Source organism: Pteropus vampyrus, unplaced genomic scaffold (assembly GCF_000151845.1).
Source record: "Pteropus vampyrus isolate Shadow unplaced genomic scaffold, Pvam_2.0 Scaffold504, whole genome shotgun sequence".
Taxonomy (NCBI): domain Eukaryota; kingdom Metazoa; phylum Chordata; class Mammalia; order Chiroptera; family Pteropodidae; genus Pteropus; species Pteropus vampyrus.
Genome location: NW_011889285.1, coordinates 267226 through 285629, shown reverse-complemented (window position 1 = coordinate 285629; position 18404 = coordinate 267226). Strand labels below are relative to the sequence as shown.

General features: G+C 38.6%; 2 protein-coding genes and 1 non-coding gene across 3 annotated transcripts; 1 reads left to right on the top strand and 2 right to left on the bottom strand.

Annotated features, from left to right (window-relative positions):
• Nucleotides 1–3419: 3419 nt before the first annotated feature.
• On the bottom strand, nt 3420–3492 carry TRNAV-CAC. The gene has a single exon. It is a non-coding gene; the product is annotated as a tRNA-Val (tRNA).
• A 78-nt stretch (nt 3493–3570) lies between these two features.
• Nucleotides 3571–4632, bottom strand: LOC105307570 (olfactory receptor 51I2). The gene has a single exon (XM_011383119.1). The coding sequence runs from the start codon at nt 4555–4557 to the stop codon at nt 3613–3615; it is 945 nt and encodes a 314-aa protein (XP_011381421.1). The 5' UTR covers nt 4558–4632; the 3' UTR covers nt 3571–3612.
• A 12766-nt stretch (nt 4633–17398) lies between these two features.
• LOC105307569 (olfactory receptor 51I1) lies at nt 17399–18404 on the top strand. The gene has a single exon (XM_011383118.1). It carries the CDS (start codon nt 17436–17438, stop codon nt 18378–18380), a length of 945 nt encoding a protein of 314 aa, XP_011381420.1. The 5' UTR covers nt 17399–17435; the 3' UTR covers nt 18381–18404.

Below are 18404 nucleotides of genomic sequence, written 5' to 3'. Positions count from 1 at the left end.
GTAAGGGGATCAAAATAAAAGAAGCATAAGAATTTCTTTTCTCCTTCTTACTAGGTCAAAATCTAAGTATTTTTCCATCAATAGAGAAAAATGTTGAGTTCAAAGAAAATCTTGGTAAATAAAAAGAATTAAAAGAGTGTTTTTGTTTGTTTTGTTCATTTGTTGCTTTTAGGTTTATGGACATAGACAATAGATTAGTGGTTACTAGAGGACAGAAGGGAGATGGGACAGTGGAGGTAGACGGGGTAAAGGGAGTCAAATATGTGGTGATAGAAAGAACTCTGAGAGGTGAACACACAGTGTAAATATATATATGCTTTACTGTTAAAGTGTATAGCTGAAATTATTGGATTTCATTAACCAATGTCACCATAAAAAATAAATAAAAATAAAAAAAAGAAAATAGTTACCAAAATCATAAAATGGCAAAGAATTTAGAAATTAACCTGAAGAGATCAACTCTCAGATGATTAACTGTCAAGTTTGCAAAAATTAATTAAAACATTGAATAAAATATCTCAATAACCATTATATCTCAATAATCATTATAATTTGTGATTATCATTATTATAGAAGAAAAGCTGAGATAAAGATAGGATTATTTTATAGGTCACATTGTTCATCCAAAAATTCCTTTACCAGTTTTACTATTTCTAATTTTTGTGGTTCAAATATCTGTCCCTCCATTCAATTTTTTATTCCCTATATATTCTTGTCTATTTGAAATTCTCATCTTCGTCATCTCACCAAGGCCAAAAGGATTAGGCATTGTGAAACATAATAAACACAGTGAAAGAACCAATGTTAGGAACCGCTCAGCTTGCAAAGATAAATAAGACAGTACCTGCTCCTAGGAAACCTACAATCACAAAAGGGACCTAAAACAGTTACACGGCCAACTACATAATTTCAGATAGAATGTGATATGTGTTTTTTAAAAGGTGTAGTGAAAATCAAAAGGGAATTTCTAAGACGGGTAAGCTCATTTTGCAAAACAAACAATAAAAATTATAACAGTTAACATATATGGAGACTTACTTCCAGCATGTACTGTGATTTACATGCATTATCTTATTCAATCCTATGAGATTGTTTCTATTATTATCTTCATTTTACAGAGCAGGAAAAAGCCAGAGTCTTTTGGACTAGGCACTCAGCTCAGACAACATTCACTGCCCATCCAAAGACAAGATTTGGGGAGAGAAATAAGCCCTCACTTGGTCTAAAACTGTGTTTTCCAATATGGTAGCACAAGAGCACTTGAGATGTCACTGGTCCTAATGAAGATGTGCTGTAAGTGTAAAATACATATCAGGTTTCAAAGATTTAGTACCAAAAAAAAGAATGTAACATATCTCGTTAAGAGTTTTATATTGATTCAGTATTGAATTAATAAAATGTTCAATATATTCGGTTAAAAAAAAGTGTTTTTACTTAAGGCTAAACAATGGCTTATCTGAGGCCTTCTTTAGATGGATGCTGCAGGAGTGGCCCTAAGATTTTCTTATGGCACCTGCCTCACTAGAGGAGACAAAATCCCAAAATGCTTTTTCCCTTATCCCCTACAAACAAGCAGAATTTCTAATTGATGATGGAGAAAAAAGGGAAGGAATAAAGTGGAGAGGAGCTAGGGGTTCTTTCTAGGAGACTCATATTCCCCTGTCCTTTTTCCTGTTACACCACTGAGTTTCAAAGTCAGGTCTGTGGTCAAAGGATGTCTGTCTCTCGCTCCCTGGGGTTTGAATCAGTAAGTAATTTCTTCACTTTTATATAGAAGCTTTCCAAAGTCTTGCTTTTGCATCTATACATTCATTTAAAACTAACTTTCAAGGCATTATAAATATTATTATTTGATGTTACAATAAAGATCTTCTTGCATAAATCATAAAGGTTATTATTTAAATTGACTAAGACCACGTTCTGACTCTAGACCTCTAATACCTCAATTAATTTCCATTAAAATCAAGCCGATGTATGTTATTCAATCATACCCCTAAAAATCATTTATTTAGAATACAGGGCACATATATTATGAGTGTCTCATCGTACTTACGGACATATTTGGAAATCTGGGTTCCAAACACTTACACTGTTTCCTTTCAGAAATAGTTCTCTCCTTCTGGCACTGATACTTCTCCTTTGTATTTCCTCCATAGAGCTTTATATAGAGATTTAAAAAAATCTAGGGAAGTATATGATCTGCTGGGATGAGATCTCCAGCCCAGTTTCTCTGATGAGTTAGGTTAGACTCGGTAGGCCATCTTCTTTATTTGAGTCTAGAAGTAAGCTCAAATTTATTCTGGGAGCCCTAAAATTAGGCCAAGACAATTTTTATTGTATCACTCAACTGATATAAAGGAAAGAATAGGCAAGGAAAATCAATATGAGAAGTCTGAACCAATTATTTCCTAATATCTCAATCATAAATGCTCTACTCTGCCTATCCTAGGCCTTTTTGTAGCTGGGAATCCTAGAAGGACATAATTTCTGACATTTCTTATGTCATTGTGTAAAGGAAAATTAAAATCCCAACGAGGGAAGAAAAAGAGAAGTCATGCATCTGGTACAATGTCAGAAAAGAGTTTATGGTTCAGATAGTGAACACTTTTTCTTGCAGGTGGTATTGAGTGGTGGGTAGATAAAGGAAGCAGAGAGGACCTATAATTTCTACTAGATGTCAACATCTATCAGTTTTCCTGGGTCATATTTGTTCTTACATCTTATGGCAAGTTCTGTCAGTACCTCAAATTTCACTTTGTGAAGTTAAAACAACTGATGAATGTTTGGGAATGCACATGGTGGCAGCAAGGAGAGCAATGGTGATGTTGATAGTGAGGCCATTGGACAGAGAAGCAGTATTTGTACTGGTTGGGTACAAATGCTGGAGCCAGACCAGTACTGAATCTCATCTGGATCCTGTATTATGTATTACCTTGAACAATGTATGTAATTCTCTGTACCTCGTAGAATTGTTATGAAGATGAAGTGAATTAAGGCACATAAATAATTTAGATCATCAGAACCTGGCACTTTCAACAACTCAGTGTATTATATTAGTAACATTTATTATGATAGAAAATAATTCTTAGCTTAGATTAATCTTCCTCTGTAAAGCTTTGTCTAATCACTCAACTGCTGCCAATATTTATCTAATAATGTCATTGACGTTTGCTGAATGTACTACGCATTTGGTTTGTGTTATGAGTTTGGTTACTCCATTTCTTAATAGTTTACTTTTTCCCCAGTACCTCATCTTATTCTTTTTTTAAAAAAATTATTTACTATGATTATTTATGCCTATAGCACGTGGTCTTCCTAGGTGGTCTCCTATCCAAGTACTAACCAGGCCTGACTCCGCTTAGCTTCCGAGATCAGACATCGAGCTTGTTCAGGGTGGCATGGCTGTAGACCATGGACCGTGGCTCCACTGGGTTGCGAAACCAGGACCTTCTGTGTGTGAAGCAGACGTGCTAACCGCTACACTATGGAACCGCACCCTTATCTTATTCTTGATGGTAATATGATGATGATAATGATGATGATAATGATCATGATGGCATCACAGATGAAAGCCTACATCTACAATAAACATCAAATTTTTAAAGCCAAATGTTAAAGTGACATTCTGACTCTGCGAAACATACGGACAATGGCTCGGCGGATTTCCTTTGTCTTGGCGCTATAAATGAGAGGGTTGAGCACAGGGGGTACAAAAAGGTAGACATTGGACATGAGGACATGTATGTAGCGTGGGACATGCTTTCCAAAACGGTGTACTGTTGAGACCCCAATCATTGGCACATAAAATGCAAGTACAGCCAGGATATGTGACACACATGTGTTAAGAGCTTTGAGACGTTCCTCATGGGAAGCAATGGACATAACAGAGCGTAGAATGAGCATGTAGGAGAGAAAGATAAAAAACAGATCCATGCCAAAGGTGGATATAAGAACAAAAAGTCCATAGATGCTGTTGATAGTGATATCAGCACAGGCCAGCTTCATCATGTCTGGGTGCAGGCAGTAGGAGTGGGAAAGAATATTGGATCTGCAGATAGGGAGCCTCTTGATGAGGAAGGGAAGAGGAAAGAGGGTGATGAAGCTCCTGGCAGTGACAGCTATACTCATTCCAGCAATTACTCTATTGGTGAGCACAGTAGCATAGTGCAAAGGATCACAAATGGCCACATAGCGGTCAAAGCTCATGGCCAGCAGAATACCTGACTCCATCATGGAGAAGGAATGAATGAAAAACATCTGGATTAGGCAGGCATCAAAAGCAATGTTGCGGGCATTGAGGCAGAAGGTTCTGAGCACAGTAGGCAGTGTGGCCATGGACATGGCCACATCACTGAAGGACAGCATAGACAGGAGGTAGTACATGGGCTCATGAAGGCTGGGCTCCACTCGCACAGCCTGCAGGATCACTGTGTTGCCCCCAAGGGCCACAGCATACATCACACAGAGGGGCCCTGCTAGCCAGGAGTGAGAGCTCTCCAGACCAGGGATACCAGTCAGGAGGAAGAAAGCAGGGTGAGTGACATTGAATAACCCCATGGCAGGAGGAAGCCAGGACACTTCTCAGGATCAGACCTTCTGACTTGGAGACTTCTGAGAGTTGTATTTACCAAAGGACAAGAAATGATGGAGTAATGGACACAGCAGATGATGTCTACACAGTTGGAACTGATGTGTTCATGAAATCACTGGTTTTGGGAAAATGCAGGCAAACTTCATTTCTTTATATTTTCTGATCACCAGGCCACATCTAGGCTACTATTGCCCTCTGCTTTATGAAAGAAGAAAAACATTGACAAACACTTCAAAAATATCAGTTAATTACAAGAAAAATATTTAAACTCTAGTTTCCACAATTTTAATGTTTTAGAAGCATCATAGAATGTATTAGCTACAATTCATAGGTAGTTATAAAAAGACACCAGGGGTTTGAATTATCAGTAACTCTTAGAAGTATTTAAATATATCCTTGATTAATGAGAACATTCCCCAGAACTAGTTTGAACTGCAGTTTGGTCAAGGAGGGAAGGGGCAGTGAGAGTGGAAGAAATTGACTGCTTGGGGAGATCAGCCTTTCATTGGCAGAGTTGCTGCAAAAACAAACAAACAAACAAACAAACAAACAAACAAACAAACACAAACCCATATGTGTCTGCAAAGGCACAAAGCTGGTCCTGTTTTTGGAAAACTTATGAATTCTCCCTTAACTATTCTATAGCTACACTAACATTCAGCCTGTGGGAGAGCATGGTTCCAAATTCCAAACACAAGCTTTCACAGTTATACACACTCTCAAAATGTCCATTATTCATACACACACATACATTCATGTACCTTTATAACAACCTCACACCGGATACCATTCATACTCTTACAAAACACTCACCCGCATCTTTCTCTCTCTCTCTCTCTCTCTCTCACAATCTTACTCTTATTATAAAAATATGTTCAACACTCTCTCTTGACCCTTATACTTTTTAACATGCACATGTCCTGTCATGTTCATGTTCCCAGTCCACACTGACATATGTACAGCATTTATACATGCATAACACTCAGGTGTACACACAGATGTGTCACACGACACCTCTACCTACATGTTTGGAGACTCCTACTTGCCCACTGTTATTAACTCACTCACTCAGAGGCACTTCTTTTACCTTCATGGATTGCATTTACTCAATTTTTCTTACACATATTACATACTCAATTTCTACAGGTTAACCCACAACCATTTCTCTGTGAGAGTGATTATATTTTTTATTCTCCTATCATTTCGATGTTTTTGAAACCCCTTTATGTTTATTGCCTCATAATTAATGAAGATAGAGAAGGCTAGAAGGCTTTTCACCTGGCAAGCATGTTTCAGGCTTTTATAGCACCCTCCTTAAGAAAAAGATTTCCAGAAATACATACCACTATTTTCCCGTTCTTTTTTTTTTTTCTTCCACCTTTTACCAAGGCAGGGTTGGGGCTTGTTTTTCTTTTTTTTTTTGTTGGAGTTGGGGGAGGGGGCCTTGGGTTCCTTAGTTTTTTGAGGGCTCCGGAATTGTTGGTTTTTTGTTGCGGCTTTTTCCTTCCGGGAACCTTTCTTGGTTTTTCTCTGGGAGTATAGAACTCAGATCTTCCTTTGGTTCCCAGAGAGTCAGTGGCCATTTCTCTGTGAGATTGATTACATCTCTCTGGTCTTAGAGCTCAGCCTGTTCATGCCTGTCTCCCCTCCAGAACTGTGGTTCCTTGGGATCCAGGACTGACCGACCAAGTTCACTTCTTGTCTCTCCCACCTGACTGCAATTCCCATTCTTCATACAAAGCCTCATAGAGATGATCAGAATAGGCAGAAGAGAACTGAGCTAATATAAAGGGAACAAAGAGAAAGGAGAAGAAATGGGCTTCAATAAAAGCAAAATTTTGTGCAGGGCAGGGCCAGAGGTATTCTGGGTATGGAAATCTAAGTTTTAGTATTTATGGAAAAAATGCTGCCTGATAGTCCCAGGATCACATTTTTTGCCATACCCAGTGGCCACTGACCTTGTGGGTTGTCTGGATGCATACGAAGAAAAGAATACAGTGAGAGAAAACCAATACTTATGAGTGTGTGCTACGTGCCAGATATTCTGCAAGGAAATTTACATCCAGTTTTTCATTTAATGCTTGACAGATGTGGAAACTGAGGTCCACCTACGTGAGCTTGCTTCATAGTGCATGGCAAGTAGGTGATACAATCTCAATTTAAAAAAAGATCTATAAGACTCCCTAATAACTTACTGAGGTCTTTGAGACATCACCAAGGTGTTAGAGAAGAAGTTGAAAAGGAAAAGAGAGATAAACGTTTCTGAATGGAGATTTTTCAGGTCCCCTTGCACAAAGAGAATGCTAACGGCAAATTCATGTGGAGAAAACAGTGAAAAAAAAAAAAAGCCGCACCTGTCTCCAATGTAGGACTCTGTTCCTTTTGGAATCTGGTACCTTTCCTTTCACTGAAGTCATATAGGAACCAGGGTGGTTTAGAGGAAAGGGTCCTGGACTGAGGGTCAGGAGGCCTGGGATTTAACCTTGGTGCTGACATGCCTTGGCTGTGTGAGCTTGAGAAAATGGACTTCTTTTTCTAGATGCCAGTGTTAAAAAATTATTCTGAGATCCTTTATAATGATGTTCTTTTATTTTACTTTTTAATTTCTGGTCAAGCAAAGAATGCCTACGAAGATTTGCTGGCGATGCTGAAAGAAGACTGAAATAAGGTAGGCATGGAGTTGGAGGGATGTTTAGAGAAGCTCCTCTAAAGAATACGGTTTTTAATCTTCATTATAAATAGTAAAAGATTAGAAATTCTTAGCTATTTGCAGTTCAATAGTAAAATATTAGAAATCGTTAGCTATTTATGATTTATGACCAGCTGATTTCTTCTAAATTTTTAATCTCCTGGGGAAACTTCCACATATTTTATCTCAGAATTCATAAGACAAGAGCAAAGTCTGCCCTCACAAGCGAAAGGTGCTGGCTCAGCTGTTAGTTTGAATCATGAGATAGATTGTGACCACTTTGCTCCTGGATTTCTGAACCTTTCCTATCTCCTGAGTTCTGCTTTCTTTCCTGATCTTGCAACAGTGTTAACAAGTCATAGAAACATTGATCTCAAGGAACTGACTCTGGAAAGTGAGCTAGTGAGAGAAATAAATGAATTAACCAGCTACAAAATCAGTTAGTGGCAGTGTGAGAACAAGAACCCCAAGTCCAGGGGCTTTTCTGCCTGCTCTGATCACTCTGCTAAGATGCCAGCTATCAGAGAACCTCCATCCAGTCTCTCCCTCACCTTGCCTTTGCCCCAATTTAACCTTTCTTGGAGTAGGCTTTAAGAGAGTTAGCTAGCTCACCCCTACAGGGTTTCAGAACTCACCAGAAGAGAGACAAGAGAGACAGCCTTCTCTCTGTTATTTATTTATTTATTTTTTAAAGTGAACTCATGCCTGCAGTTTTTATATCTCACTCTAAGCCCCAGGAGAAAGAAGAGCCATGCTGACTTTGTATCTGATAATGCATCAGGAATGTTTCAGTCTCTTGAGGTCCTTAATGACCTCTGAGAGTAAAACACGTGCTCTTTTAGCTGAAAAAGAACTGAAATCTGCCAGACCTCTTCAATACCCAATGCAAGACACCATCTGGTGACGGATGGACAGACACTATAATGAGAGGTGCTCATCCCCTTCTAAGAGATCCCAGGGTTGTGTAATGTTGACCAAAGCCACAAATAAGGTATACTCAGAAAATGACTATTTTCACTTTCCGTTCCCTTTAAGTGTATTGAATAGGGCTAGTTATTTCATTATACCTGGTTTAAAACTCAGTTCCCTAAGATTTCTGGTCATATTCAGGCAATAAAACATCCTCTGGTAAATAATTAGGACACCCAGCCTCAGGTTATAGTCAAACTTCCCAGTATCCAGGTTATAGCCTTTCCTCTTCTCTCATCCCTCACTCCTTAACCTTGGTTTTTGACTTCTCCTCCAGGGAGGAGAAAGAAGGGGAAATGGAAGCTTCGCAATTCATTAGTGCTTCAGTTAGCTGCTAGTTTTCACTAGGTATGTTCAATGTTTAAAGCTGACTCCTTCTTTCGTTGAGTGCTTTCGTAGATCATTCAGGGAAACTTTTCCCCATCTGTTATTTCTTCTCTAACTGATTTAAACCAATACATCTTTACACTGCATGGTTGCTTAGACTCCATCCACAACCCAGATCCCCTTTGTAGAACCAAACATTTTTCTGGACAGGCTCTAAGGCAATACCATGCCATCCCTTTCTAGCATGTAACCTTATCCAGGAAATGGTCAGCCTTCCTCTCCTGCAACAAATGCCCTACCCCAAAACAGCAATAGTCTCTCATTCAACCCTGCTATCAGAACAAGGTATCTAAATCTCTCCATTTAGATTTCCGGGCATGGATAAGGAACCAGTCTGCTGTGCCCCTCTCTTCCCATATTTCATATGTTTCCTGAGTAGAATCCTTGAGGGCCCTCTTTTTTGACACAAGGTGAAGTGGAATGTACCATCCTATCCCTTTCTCTTGAGTGTGCAGTGTGGGGTTCGAGATTTGGCTCTTTCCAAAGGATCTCTTCAGAAATCTTTATTTAAATCCTCTAATTCATAACACATTTGTACCTTTAATTAGGAAAGAATTTTTCAACCTCAGCACTATTAAGATTTTGGGCTAGATAATTTTTTTTTGTTGTGGTCTGATGTCCTGTGCATTGTGGGATATTTAACAACACTTCTGGTCTTTACCCTGTAGATGTTCTGCCCCAGTTATGATAACTGAAAGTGTCTCCAGACATTGCCAAAGATACCCTGAGAACCACTAAATGCAGAGAAGGGGTTAAAAAATAAACTAGTTCTCTGAAAACTAATTAAAAATTTTCTCATGATTGTCCATTAGGACTACAGTATCCATTGTCTTTATGTATTAGCCATTTTGAGATATGAAGAATCCATTTTGAGATTGTGTTCTATATACAAGTACATATCAAACTTCAAACAGGTTGGAAATTCTCCTCTCGAAAGGCCTTTTTTTCCTGAGCTGTAATTATGCAATTTGGGATTTGCCTGTACGCTGTTCTCAAGGCATTCCCTCTGCAAGGATTGCAGCTGTTGAATATGTACAAGACCCTTTATTGCTTTTTTCCAATGATCTCTCTTCACTCCAAGTCTCACAATATCTGTTCTTGTCTTATGGAACCTCTTGCAGATTCTCAAACAAATTCTCTATTGCATGACTTTGTGCATCTATGATTTAATCCACATCATTTACCCTGAAAGGAATTCTGCCACTTGAAACTCTTCCTGGTGTATCCCCCAGCTGTAAGATTTATTATAATAAGCTTTCTCTGCTATGTGGTTCTTTTCCTAATCTCTTGAGCTTTTTTGTGACACCCTGGGTCCTTAACTTTTCTCCATTACAGAGTTTATCAAATACTACTGAAATGTTCTAAAACCTTAAGTAGATTATAAACCCCCATTACCTAGTTCAGTGCCTGGGACTTGGTTGACCCTTAGCATGAATGAATTAGTAAAATTATTGTCAGCTTCATGATTGCAGCAACCATGTCTTATTCAGGGCCTGGCAGATCTTTGTGTGATATGGGTATTTAGCAGTTGCTTTTGGAATGAAGTGAGCCCTTGCAAATGTACATATTCAGGGAAATAGTTAAAGATGTTCTTGTAAATTTGCAGTTATCACATGCAACCTAAAATGGTGTCATCTTTATTTGTCGACATTCATTGGTTTTCAAATTCTCTTTAAAAAGAAAGTGAACAATATTTACTGGAGAAATAGTAAGGGATGTACTACCAACCATTTTCAGAATATTACATGGAATTTGGGCAATTTTAACCCTGAGAGTTTGAACTTTGTTCTGGCAACAATGGACTTCCTTCTTTGTTTACCTGGACTGTTACATGTATTGTCAATGAGGGAATTTATTTACAATTTTCTCAGGCTATCATCACAAAACTCAACATGGGAACCATGAAGAAGGAAGGAATCTGGTTCCTCTCACCTCCCCTTAGTAAATATTGGGTATTCAGTAGTGTCTGTTGAATAATAACATGAATGAATAAATGACTTAGTGGTATACCATTGTGTCTTCTCTGTTCAAATGTTTCTGATTATTTGCATAATGTAAGCTCGCATACTCCCACAATATACCTTACTTTCTTAATAGCAGTTCCTTAATTGATTACAATAGATTCACTTGTTATAGTTCCAACTATACCATAAATGCTCTCAGAGTAGCATCTCACTGGTCTTGATCATCACTATGTCTCCAGGTCCTAGAATACAGGTTGAAAAGTAGTATTTAGTGACTCTCCATTGAATTCATAAGTATTAGTCACAATCTAACCCAAGAAACAAAAAACAGGGTCCAGTTATATTCTGGTTAGATAAGAATGACACCAATTCCTTTCACTGAGAAAAATTAATGTAAAAAAATTGTTAAACAAATATTACAGAATGCAGAAGACAAAAAAGGAATATGAAGGTGTCATTGGAGGTAGTAACTTTGGGAAGTAGCTTCTAACCCTAGGCCTGGAGGAACAAAGGGAGAGGTCCAGAATTATTAATTCATGCAAGCTTGGAGAAGAAGTGCTGCAGAGCTGAAACTCAGATTTTTGAGGATTGGTCACTGTTTAGGTGGTTCTGGGTCTCGGAGTTCAGACAAGAGGCCGTGAATGACTGGGACTTACACCCCTGAGATGGGAAGGGCGGGGGACTTCCTTGGCTTGTTTTAAGGTCTTTAAGAGGTCATGGACTATTTCTGGGAGTGTTGGAAAGCTGCAAAATGAAACCAACTAATGCCACTGGAATTAACCACTGGCACCTGGATGAAGAAATTTTCCTGGGGTAACACTGACAGCAACAGAAAGCAAGTCCTCCTTTCTCCAGCTTCCTAGAGCTCCCTGCCACCCTCATTTGCAGATCCTGGGAGCTATTTGGAAAAGGAGAAGTACATTTTGCAGACGCCCAGCCCCAATATCCCGAAGAATATAAAAGGTAGGATTGAAATAGAGAGATGATAACATAATAACCAATACAATGAAACAATGAACGTAATCTTAGGAATTGTTTACACAAATTTAAACAGGTGAGAAACTGACCAGTAGATGGTAACCTTTGGATTAGAGAGTCAAAGGTGGTGTTGCAGGAGCTGGAGCCAAGGTGACCTTGACTAGCAGAAGCTGGAGCATGGATGAGATGCTAACCTATGTTAGAGACTGCTTTAGGTGAGAGAGTAGAGTAACACACCCTCTGTCTGCCCATACTTCCCAACAGCTGGAAGTCTACTGACACTGGAGTTTGGGATATTCTTCAGGTAACCATTAGACTTCTGTGATATGGAGATCAGCTGCAGAAGAGTGAGAGTAGATCAGAGGGTGATTAGGCTTGTCCCTGGTACAGGATAAAACATAATCCATTCATTCAACTTCAGTCTTCTTGTATCGTTAGCATTATCAAATGTATAATTTCCCATGGACTGTCACCTTTATAGTCAGCACCATGTAAAGTGTCAACTCACTGTAGTTCGTGAAAGATGAGAATTGAACTTTTCGAGTTCTGAGGAGTAGAAATCCTGTTATGTAAAATGATCTTCCCTCTCAAAGCCAAATAGCCAGATTTTTCTGAAAACTACAGGATAGGCACATGATCAAAACTTTCCTTTTATCTCTAAAACCTTACCCACTACATAGAATTGATGACTCCCTCTTAATAACATTGTTTATTTCTGCCACGAAAGCAGTGATCGCATTCTATTGTAGTTGGCTCTACATGGTTCTATAGCCTCCAAGGAGAGAAAGCAGTCTGGGGAAGAATTAGATGGCCCTAGGATGGGGCACAGGTATGAAAGGGATCTTTTTTTGTTAATCATAAGTGATGAGCCTTGAGACAAAACAAGATGCAGCTGAGAAATTTGATTCTTATCTTTAACTGTGTGAAAAGATGTCAGTTGTGCCAAACACATAAAATTCATCTCATAACACATAGTAATACTGAGTTTATACAAAAGGTGCTCAGGGCTGGTTAAAACTAGGCCTTGAGATCATTTGTATTTGGTTGCATTTCATTGCACTTTTGAACAATGGTTTGTGTTTTCAGAAAAATGGTTTATGCCCTGCTCCATAAACCATGTTTTGTTTTGTCTTTTAATTTAAAAGTTTTACTAGACTTAGTGTGGTGATCACATTATAAAGTACATAAATGTTAAATCACTCACTGTGTTGTACACCTGAAACTAATATAGTATTGTATGCCAAGTATAATAATAATTTTTAAAAATTTCCTAATATTTTATTATGTAAAATTTCAGACACACAGAAAACTTGAGAGAATTCAGCAGTAAACACCAGTATACTCACCATCTATATTACATCATTAATATTTTATACTATCTTTATCATATATCTACCCTGTGTCTATCTCTTTATTTATCCATCAATCTGTTTACCTTATTGATGTATTTCAAAGGTAAGTTGCAACATCAATACACTTTCCTTTAAATACTTCAGCATTTATAAAATGAATTAAAGTTTAATTATTTATATAGTACTTTTTTTCCAAACATAATGCACAGATCTTATGTGTACATTAGGTAAGTTTTGACAAGTGCATTGGTTTTGTTGTGAAATTGTTTATATAACATATTTCTAGGTAGCATCTGGAGGTATATTTGTCTCTAGATAGCATCTGGACTTTTGAATGGATCAATTTTTCAATATTCATTGTCTTTGCAAGAACAGGTGCCATGACTTTATTTTTCTGTATAACATTAGCGCTTAGAATACTATCTGGAGCAAAATCGTGTTAAAAAATGTGTTTCTCTTCTTTTTTTTGGTTAGTTTTCAGTTGAACTGAACTAAGTTTATAATTTTTAGGCCCCATACAGTAATGGAATAAAAGGAATGCCAGCATAAGGAAATGTTATATGGATGCTCACATGTATTTTTACAAAACAATGCAATGCATTTAAATTCCATGTATGAATTTAAGAAAAGGGATATGAATTTGTTGATTTGTTAATGACAATATGGGTATGTGTTTGAAATATATCCTTTTGCCTGTGTAAGCATGAGAGTATATTTGAAAAGTATCTGATTGTTTCTTCAAGTATGTATATGAATCTTAACTGTCTATTTCTAAAATTATGTCTGTAATCTACATTAGTCTCTATCGTCAATGTAAAAATACACAGTTTACAGTGTGTGTTTGATGTGTCAAGATATATGATTAGCGATTAGCCTATTTGCAGTTGTATGAGTGCATTTGTGTTTATCTATATGTTTATGAATCTAAAAGAGTCAGTGTGAATGTTGGCAAATAAATAGCTGAATGAGTATAAGGGTGTATCTCTGGGGGTGTCAGAATGTCTATGACTAGGTATACTTGTTTGTATTCCTTGATCAAAGAAGAATTAACATAGCAATAGATATGGATCGGAGACATTAGGAATTGATGGAACCAAAAAAGGGATTCTCCTGGGAGCAATTCTCCTACGGCCCAGTACTACTCATTGATCCCCACCCTCCCCATTTTTTCCACTCTCCCTCCTCCAACCACAAACAAACATTCTTAAAGACTCTGGGGTATTCATACATTTATGAGTCTTAGGTGAGTGAGCTGATGCTATTCTGCCACCTGGCCTGACAGATCAATACATTCGGCTACAGGGAAAAAGAACTTCTGCCATCCAGTGAGTGCCCCTCCCTCACATTGCCTATCTAGAACTTATCTCAAACTTTAACACCTTATTACAACCCAAGGAAGACTCTCACCCTCATATTTCCCCTCCAAACATTAGCCAAATATGTTTCCTTCCAAAGCTCACAATCACAGACTGAAACCAGGTTCCCATCTGAATCAAAATCCTAATACCAAATCACATAACCTTACATTAAGGGGCTCATGCATCAGATATAGATTTTTTGTCCTGAGGGTATTTCATACTTCTAAACCCTGCAATTTGAATTATTGTCTTCTATTCCTAAGTCTTGCATGTGCAGCTGGAGAAAAAAATCACAGAACCAAATGAACTGAAGTCATTCAACAATGTGGTCTTCAAGCCCAGCTGGATTTTCAGTATTTAGTATGTCATGGGAATATAATTGGTGAAATATTATTTTGAGTTTGTCAATACTGATGCATTTGTGGCTCTGTGTGTGTGTGTGTGTGTGTGTGTATGTGTGTTTATAAGTATGTGTTCAGGTTGGTTTAAACATGGGAGGATATCTGAAACATAGGGTATAATATCAATGAATAACTCTGAGTCTTTTTAAATTCTATGGTTGCGCTGGTATTATTTGTGACCAAGGGAGAGTGCAATAGTTTTTGTCTGTGTGATGTGAGATAGTATCTATGAATGAATGTGTGTAGAAATTTGAAATGTATATTTGCTGGTAATTTTGTGTAACTGTGTGTGTGTGTTTGTGTGTGTATGCACTCTTGCATATGCTGTGCAAAAGAAGTACATTGCTGTGTCTGTCTCCAACCTCTTGACATTTCTCTCTAGTTTGGTTACAAGTAGTAAGGCTTAACTGACACTTTCATGGTCAAAACAAAGAAGAAATGGTTGTTTGGTGGTAGCAGAGCATGTTTTCCTCAGAGGAGACATTTTCAAAGTTGTTTTCCATACTGAGGAGAATCTGGAGCATGGATGAAATATGCCCTTCTTGAGTACCTACATCTGTACCACAGGGGTTAAGGACAGTGAGGTAAACTTATCTTATAGTAGAGCCATTAGTGTCTGTTGCTAAGGGTCTTTCCATTTCTTCAGTACCTAGAGACAATTTTAGAGTGAAGATGGTAAAAGTAGTAGATCTGGATATGCTGGATGTAAGAAAACTTCTTACATCCAGTAAAAAGAGACATGGGCTTTAAGCCTTGCTTGGGAGGAAGAAAGAGTTTAGAGGGGGAGTAAGCAAAAGACATCTTACTGATTAACAGGTCTCTTTCAATTCTCAGTTAGAAGGAGAGAAACCAAAATAATAGACAAATTTCTTCTCATGGCCCATATAGTTTTCTGATTTTGATTGATATCTGGGCATTGTCCAGCCTATTGTAACCATCTACTTTCACTGTATTTATATAGAGATCTAGGAAGAGGATGAAGACTCTAGAAAAGGTCAAAGGCATAAAGGAGCCATTATGCCTAAATTCCAGATGATAGCTTTAATTTTGAGATATCTGGTACCATGGAAACTGGTTATAGAAATATTTTGGATAAAGGCAAAGAAGTTCTTTATGATATGATTTCTCAGTTTGCACCATTCTGACTATTGCTTACTTTCTCTGGAGTTAGGCTGAGGACAAAAGGGATTCAGTGGAGTAGGTGGAAAGGAGATATCAAAATAGTAGGAAAATAGTAGGGAAGAAATGATGCCTCTGAAGGAAGAAGGCAGTTCTAAAAAGGTGAGTTACCGACAGTGCTAACTCTGGTAGAGAGGCCAAAGGGATAATAACTGAGAATGTTTTTTTTATTAGATTTAGCAACAAAGAGGTCAATAATGTCTATAGAGAAATTGGTTTCACTTGGGAAGGTGGAACATGGAAGCCACAATATAGTAAATTGAGCGGTAATAGAAGGTAAGGTCAAGAAGGTTGACTCCATGACTTTGAGGATCTCAGAATGGAATTGGAGAAACAGGAACATAAACAAACTCTCCTTCCTTGGCATCTGGAGGGACAATGTTTCAAGAAGCTTGACTAAGAATTGAGGAGGGAGACTGGAGTGGCAGCTACAGAGGGAAGGTTATGTTTTTAGGTTGGGATGGTCTTGCACATGCTTATTGACTGAAGGGAAAGGTTGAGAAAAGGAGAGGTAGAAGCTATGATACGAAGGACTAATGGAAGAGGCCTCTGAAAGGGACGGCAAGAAATGGAATCCTGAAGATGGAAGGCTGGCTTCGGAGAAAGAGACCTCTTTCTCAGAAATCAGAGAGTAAGATTGTGAATAAAAGAGTAAAGATGTGAATAAGCTTAACATTTAGGCAGTCCTTCCCCCCTGCCCAATGCAACATTTGCTGCTTTGGTTTTATCCAGCTGCACACTCAGATTATAGAATTTCTCAAAGTTAGGGTTGACTGTGTGAATATAAAAGAGAGCCAAAAAAAGAGAAAAGGTACCAGTCCTGGTGGGAGAGTAGGTCAGGAAAAAGTAAAGAAGAAATTGCTAAAAGATAAACAGACCAGAAGAAAATGGAAAAATTATTTGGTTTCTGAGAGCAAGTGCATGGATACGAGAAGGTAAAAGACTGAAAGGTAGAAGGCTGTGGTCATAATTTAAAAAAATTGGAATTTAAGATTTCAGAGGTGGAACACCTTTTGGTGATGACACATTCAGGGGTAGCTTGATTGGGAAGAATTGGGAGGCTGAGGTGAAATTTGAGTAAAGTTTATTGAAGCTATAATTTTATAGCTGTAGAAGTTTCATCCACACCATCTACCAAAGGGTTTCCAAAAGATTGAGCAGTGTTTCCTTTTCTTTATCTTAATTTGTGCTTTTCCTAAAGTTCTCCAAATGTGGCTTCTGGGGTGAGATGCAGAAGTGAAGGGATACTACAGTTTGAGGTGAGAATTAGGGGACTTTGTTCATATTGTCTCCTACCTGTTGCCCTGCTATGGGATCATCACATCTTCATGGAATTTCTACTATGGCCTAGACAGCTAGGCAGGATATTGGGCACTGGTGATACAGAGATGAGTAGAACCCAGTTGCTGTCTTCAAAGAGCTCATAGTCTAATGGGGAAACAGGAATATAGACAAACACTTTCAATCTCTGACCTTTTATGTTGGAGACAGGATGTCTGAAAGAAAGTGAAGAACTCCCCCAAACACCATTTTGGGCTCATCTCCCATCTATAGTCTCCCACCTGCCATGTTGGGCCTCAATGGTACCTACTTCCAGCCAGACACACTCCAGCTAACAGGCATTCCTGGGATGCAGACAGGCCATGCCTGGGTTGCCCTGATTTTCTGCATCCTCTACCTGATCTCCATCATAGGAAATCTCAGCATCCTCACTCTGGTGGTTCTGGAGTCTGCTCTGCACCAGCCCATGTACTACTTCCTCTCTATGCTCTCTCTCAATGATCTGGGAGTGTCTTTCTCTACACTGCCCACTGTGCTTGCTACCTTCTGCTTCAGCTACCGCCATATTGACTTTAATGTCTGTTTGGTTCAGATGTTCTTCATCCACACTTTCTCTTTCATGGAATCAGGCATACTGCTGGCCATGAGCTTTGATCGTTTTGTGGCTATTTGTGACCCACTACGCTATGCCACTGTGCTCACCAACAGCCGCATCTTGGCTATGGGCCTGGGTATCCTTGCTAAGAGTTTCACTACTCTCTTCCCTTTTCCTTTTCTGGTGAAACGACTTCCCTTTTGTAAGGGCAATGTTTTGCATCACTCATACTGTCTCCATCCAGATCTCATGAAAGTGGCATGTGGAGACATTCATGTTAATAACATCTATGGGCTCTTCGTGGTCATTTTCACTTATGGCATAGACTCGACTTTCATCCTGCTGTCTTATGCATTGATCCTGAGAGCTGTGCTGGTCATTACATCCCAGGAGCAGCGGCTCAAGGCACTCAACACCTGTATGTCACACATCTGTGCAGTGCTGGTCTTTTATGTGCCCATAATTGCTGTCTCCATGATCCACCGCTTCTGGAAAAGTGCCCCACCTGTTGTTCATGTTATGATGTCAAACGTCTATCTGTTTGTGCCACCCATGCTTAACCCCATCATCTACAGTGTGAAGACAAAGGAAATACGCAGAGGGATCTTCAAAGTCTTCTATAAATCCCAAATCTGAGGAAGGCTGCAGACCCTGAGAAAA